This window comes from Lycorma delicatula, chromosome 2 (assembly GCF_047948215.1).
Source record: "Lycorma delicatula isolate Av1 chromosome 2, ASM4794821v1, whole genome shotgun sequence".
NCBI classification, from domain to species: domain Eukaryota; kingdom Metazoa; phylum Arthropoda; class Insecta; order Hemiptera; family Fulgoridae; genus Lycorma; species Lycorma delicatula.
In genome coordinates this window covers 87241194-87247949 of record NC_134456.1, presented here as the reverse complement: position 1 = coordinate 87247949, position 6756 = coordinate 87241194, and the positions used below count along the sequence as shown (strand labels likewise).

Genomic DNA, 6756 nt, shown 5'->3' with positions numbered 1-6756 from the left:
GTACTCAAAATTAAAATGACAAATATTAAACACAATGTATATTACCTCAATATTCTTGTTAAAAGTTATTGTTACATTAATAAGTATTTGCAAAGGTAAGATATAGCACAAGGTAGTTACATAATTTTACTATAAAGTAAAACTATTTGTTCTATAACTTACTATAAAACAAAAATGTTATTTTAATTTTAAAGAAACTTGAAAATCCATGAAACTTGAACATGAATTCTGTTTTACAAAAATACAACATAACCAATAAAATAAATTTCTGACCTACAAGTAGAGAAAAAATTAATTACAACTTGTTACTTATTTTTTTCTTTGTTATTGCAGCTTACAAAAATAATTGCACTGATGATTTGGATTGTGATACCAAAGGAGCTGTGTGTAAAAATTCAACATGTGTATGTCCAGATGGTTATATTACAAATAGTGATAAAACTACATGTCTTGTAGGTAATAAAATATTAATTAACATGTAATTTTATTTTTAAAAACTTATGAATATTAAAAACAATTACAAATTAAGTTTTGGTAGTTACATACTTGTATAATAATAAAATAATATCAAAATGCAATTTAAACCTCTACAGATTTAAAATATCCCTTTCAATAATATTATTCCCAAATATGAACTTATATTGTTTTACAATATTTATGTAAATTCTTATATAACAGTGTATTTTATGATGCAGTTGTGATCAAGGTTTTATCACTTTCTGTTGATCCATCCAGATAATCCTGGGCCAATTCCTTTTCTTCTATGGAATAGCACACCTGTATTGCTGATGTGATCTATATAGTGTTAGTTATGTATTGATAAAAGTCTAGTTAAATTTACAAAAATCATTAATTTTAAAAAATACCAACCCAAAACGTAAAATACATTATTACATTTTAAATTCATTTTTAGTTTTTTAATTTTGACATTTTAAGTCAGTGCTAAACTTTAAATGGTTACTAACATATTGAATTGTAATAGATGCTGACTCCAAAAAGCCAAAATTTAAATCACAATTGAAAGAGTATAATTTTTTAGTTTTGGATTTAGTTTTTTTAAGAATGTTTTATGTTTTTAACTTGTTATCCAGTGAACAATTGAAAATGCTTATTTTGTAATGAATTTAACAAACTTTCTTCTATGATGAAATTTAATTAACAAAGTGAAAATTAAAATAAAGTATAAAATAAATTTTTGATTATGTTGGGTTAAGTCCCAAAAAATATTTTTACTACAGGTTCAGTTAATCCCAAAAATATTCTTATTTTATTACCAATATAATAAATACTGTTTCTGGGGAAACTGTATTAAAACAAATTGATGTTGGTTAAGGAAATACTTCTTACACATTCTCTTTTGTTTATATTTTTGTACTTTTTGTAATTGTCAAATGTAATAAAAATTAATGAAAAATTTTGTATTTAATTACTGAGAAAGGCATAATGATAGTAAAGTATCAGGAGGGTAGTCACAGAGGCAAACATTCGGCTTGAATTAAGACTTATATAATGAAATATCTAATAATCACCCATTGAGAGAGAGAGAGAGAGAGAGAGACTAGAAATGATTAGTCACATTGGGGTGGCTCATATTAGGAAAGGTGGACAGACCATTGGAAGTTTGTCAATAGGAACTTCAACTGTATTGTATCTCCCATTGCCTCCTGTCTAATAAAAACTGCATCACTTTAAAGTGAAAAATTTTATGAAAAACCATTGCATAAATCATATTTTTTCCACCCCCTGGGCCAAAAAAATTTACTTTGACAAGTTTTAAGCCCTTATCCAAAGAATAGTAGGAACTTTAAATGAACTCCATATTTTACTTAATAAGAAAGTAATAGCGTTATTTTACTTTTCAAAAAAGCACCCCTATTTCCATCCCCATGGTCTGATTTTGTCTATTAACGAATTCAACCGAGATTTTGGATCATTATATTTTATGTATCAATTTGAAAGTGATTGCCACAAAATTACAGCAGTTATCATGTCCACAAGAAAGTGAAATGTATATATATATATATATATATATATATATAAATTGTGTATAAACATTTAGACTGATGTGGTTTTGGGCTCTGTGGGATGTGAAACGCGAAGATATGTCAAAGTTTTCCAGAAGTTGAATCACATTACAGTAGGTAGCTTTCTTATGAAATCTACCTAAAAAGGTATTCACTTCTAATTGATAGCCTTTTTTAAAGCGAAGTACAGCTTTTGTTTGCACTTTAAAAACATTTTGTATGAAATGAAACATGTAAATATTAAACGTTTTTATTAGCGTTTCTTATTATTTTTTCTCAATTTTTTGTAAAATTCATTTAGCAATCCAGTACCAAAAATGTATTATTGATACTCTTACATGTAATACAAACTGAAGATACATTATGGAATCTTTAATTTTAAAATTCTGCCATTTTGAACAGTGTTTTCAGAGGAATGTTATTTATAGTAATGATTTTAGTTTATTAAGATTATAAAATGATTTATAAGTCAGGTACAGTTCCCAACTAGAATATTTATAGTTACTCTACTCTACCTAGAGGAAATAATGTTCTAAATAACAGAATCAAACATGCTACCTATTCATTATTGGGCTAAGTTGAAATTTAAAAATCATAAAATATTATTTGGAACTGGGAATGATTTATGGGATATAATAACTGTTATAAATTTATAAATCAAACATTTCATCAATCTTAATCTTTTACTTCACTAACATATGATATGATTTAGAAAGCACAGGCTACAATGGGAAGTGTGAAGATAACATTCAATGTTCAGCAGTCCTGGAGGCAGGTGGTCAGTGCAAAAAGGGCAAATGTCAATGTGCAAGTGGATTCCATTACTTGCATGGGAAATGCATTAGATCTATAGGTAAGCAATGCGATATTTATGCAAATTTTTTTTTTCATTTTTTATGACCGTGTACAATCACTTCAGTCAGTCCATTATCGAAGTCTCTTCAAAGGAACTGTTTGGATCTTCTGGTCCTCCAAGTACTTTTTCATATGTTTCAATCTCTGTGCCCTTTCTGATATTAAAAATTTTCATGTTGTGAGTTTCTTTCTTGTGAGTATGAAGCGAGTGTTTTTGTCCTTGATCTTTTTGTTTAATTTTATCTTGTCTCTGGTATCTTCTGATGTAAGGCCAATTTCCCTCAGATTTTTTATTATTTCTCTGATCCATCTACATCCTGTCTTGGTGTTTTTCGAGTTGAGATTGAACTGTTTCAGAAGTCTGAAATCTTGCATCCTCATGATGTGTCCAAAGAAACCTAATCTTCTATTACGCATGGTATCAGTGATGCGTTCTAACTCTTTGTACATGACACTTTGTTGGGCACAATCCACCACTGCAATGTTTTAGTTCTAATAAAGTTGAAATATTTTTTCAATGTTGTTTGCTAGCAGTGCCAAGTTGTTTGCTAAACTAAGACAGTTTGTTTTGATTTTTGGCCTTATTTTTGGGGGTATTTTTTGAACCATTCCCTCATTACTATTTCCAGAGTACAGTTGAATACTAATAGTGAGATCCACTGCCTTGGTACAGTCCTATTTTAATCTTAAATGGTTCCAAGAGTTTGTCTCTGAATTTTACTTGACTTGTATGTGAGGGTTAGTTTTAACATATTTATTTGGGATATAGTCCAAGATGCCTTAGAATTTTTAGCAGGGATTTTTTGTGGATGCAATCACATGCTTTCTTGAAGTTTACAAACGTTATCACCATGTCTCTGACTCTTTTTCTGTTGTAATTCATTATTAGCCTGAGACTCATGATCTGGTCTGGATAGCTCCCCCAGGGTCTGAAACCTCCTTGGTATTCTCCTAGTTCTTTGACCAGTTGTAAACTAATCATGTTTAGGATGATTCTTGAAAGAATTTTGCATGTTGTGTCTAGGAGTGAGATTCCACTGTAGTTGTTAAGATCTGTTTTTTTTTTTTTTTTTTTTTTTGTGTAGCAGATAAGTGAGGGCTGTTGTCCAGTATTCTGGTAGTTCTTCTTTGGTTTAAATGTTGACAAAGGTGATTTTTGCTGGTCTTCCTGCATGTTTCCAGATTTCTACAAAGGTCTGATTTTCTCCTGCCACCTTATAATTCTTTGTCTTACCCAGTGCTTGGTAGACTTCTTTTATTGTGGTGTTATTGTAATTTATTGTGATGTTTTCCAATGGGTTGTTATCGAAGTTTAGGAGATCCGTCGGTTTTTCACAACTTAGGAGTATAAATATTCTGCTCGGATTTCCGCATTGTTTTTATTGTTATGAACCTTTATTTATTGCCTTTATTGTTATGGGCCAATTGTTCTGCAATTTGTTTAAGGTTATTGTCTTGAACTTTAACAATGACTGTTATTTTTTTGGTTGCTTTTTAGTAATTTTCATTTTTGATTAGTTGGGTAGGATCTATTTTTCTTTTAGTTTTAGAGGCTTGGTTTTGTTGCTTCCTTTGGAGAGTGAGTTTAATTTTAATTTTGACTACATAGTAATCTGAGTCTGTGTCTAGTCCTCAGAGGACTTTTACGTTGTAGTTCTCTTTGTGGTGGTGTTTGTCCATGAAGACATGCTCTAGCTGCCATTCTTCTTCATTGAAGTTGGGAAGTTACCAGGTTTTGAGTTTTTGAAGTTTCCTCTTGAAATATGTGGATTTTGAGATTAGGTTACGGTTTCTGCAGAGATCAATGAGTCTGTCCATTTTCATTCACTCTCTTTTTAGCGTAATATTTTCCGATGATGTTGCAGTATCTTCTCTCTCTGCCTAGTTGAGGCATTGAAGTCTCCAATTAGTTGTTTAACATGATTTTTTGGGATGTTATTTATGGTCTGGTTGAGTAGGTCCCAGAACTTTTCTGCTTCTTTACCGTCTTTTAGAGATTTGTTTTTATTATTTGGGGGGGGGGGGGGCATGGGTGTTTATTATGGTATATATTTTATTAGATGCTTTTAGGGTGAGTGTTGAGATTCTTGGGGATTGTGACTTGAATTCTTGTTTGGTGTTTATTATTTTGAGGCTCATCAAAAAGCCTGTTTCAAACTGTGGGATACTTATCATCACTCTCTTCCCAGGTATACCTTTGTAAGCCTTATATCCTTGAGATTCCTACCAGGATATCTTTCCGATAAGTCACACCGACCATGATGCTGGTCAGTATTTCTTATTTCCTGCTGTCTCATGATGAAAATTTTGTGTTGGTCCATTAGGTATGTTATAATTTATGAAAATAATAATAATTTATAAGTTATTAAAATAAAAGGTTCAAATCCTACTCAGGGTTGGCATCTTTCATGTTATAAAATTTTTTTATCATATCCCCACACAAAAGCTTCCAGCATATTTGCTGAAAAAAAAAAATTGTATGCTGAACTTAAAATAAAAACCATCTGTCATAACATGAAAGAAAAGTAAACAAAACTAACTTTTAAAAAGAATTAAAATTTGTTTAAAACTCCAACTGTTGGGAAATTGTCCTTTCAATCAGCACTAGATTTTCCTGCAGTGCTACTGCTACAGTTCATTCTACTGAAGAAGTAGAATTGTTCTATTGTTCTGTAAAAATAATAATATGCTTAGTTTTGTTAAAAGAAAGCAAATTATTATGCATAAAACAAATTCATTAAACTAACACAGTGGACCTATATTGCATTAACTAAACCATTCCAATTGCACAATATTCTACATTAACCAAACAGGATGCAGTTTTAAAGAAAGATACAATGAACACATAAAAAATCTTATGCAGCAACATAGAGTCAATATTTGTTAACCACCCCAACTGCATGAGTTACAAATCCATGAGAACTGACAATAACTTAGATATTCTATGCTTACACAAAGAAGGGTCGCATCTTGATATATTTATATATGAGTGAACAGCAATGTGAAAACTCAGCACCAATCATTAAGAATGGTTGCAAAGATGACTGAAAATATTTTGAAGTAAGTTTTTAAAAATATTTTATTATATGTTTTATTTCAACATTACTGAACTTTAATTCACTGTGAAGCAAAAAAATGTAGCAGTGGTCCTCGAGCTACATAATCAGTATTCTCACTCCTAAATGTCACCAGTAGTGGCCATTAATTTTATCATGCATATTCAGTGCAACAAAAAATAAAATAGAAGAATAAGGAGAGGAATGCCTTCCAGATTCAGTTGGAAAGAGAAAGAAACTGGTGACTGTACTGTAAACCAGATTTATTAGTAAGTTTTTTTTAGTAAGGGGATCAGTGGTAGTATCTATAACTAAAGTTTTCCTGCAAAACTTAAGGTTAATTAAAGATTTCCCTTCCTTCATTGAAGGTAGAAAAAAGCTCCTTGACTGAGAATTGCATAATTTTGCGCAAAAATTGGATGCTTGAATATTGTTAATCATTACAAACTGTAAATTATTTTTAATAAATTTATTATGCAATGTTCATTTGCATTAAGGTATATTAATATTACAAACATTGTAATATCCAATACATATACTGTCTATTCATGTTAGAATCCCTTTTTCATCTCCCCTTAAAGAAAATCTTTTAAAATTGCCCTTAAGTTATATTCAATAGATACATTCATTTATGCTACAAAAACCAATATGTAATTTCTTAATCTCTTTGCAATGATGAACTTGAAACATGAAGTGCATTTTTACCATCAGAACCAAAGCATAAGATGAGTAATTTTTTTATCTACACTTCATGGTTCTACTACCTAACATACTTTTCAACCAGTAATATAAGTTGATGTAAGGGTTTTAAAACCCCTTTA

General features: G+C 30.3%; 1 protein-coding gene across 1 annotated transcript in view; it reads left to right on the top strand.

The window, feature by feature from the left end:
* Positions 1–6756, top strand: part of LOC142318985 (prion-like-(Q/N-rich) domain-bearing protein 25) — a 41706-nt gene continuing 34950 nt past the window's right edge. The window contains exons 1-3 of the mRNA XM_075355730.1: positions 1–95; positions 334–456; positions 2737–2877. Coding sequence (XP_075211845.1) covers positions 35–95; positions 334–456; positions 2737–2877 — 325 coding nt within the window. The 5' untranslated portion in view covers positions 1–34. The remainder of the gene's footprint in view (positions 96–333; positions 457–2736; positions 2878–6756) is intronic.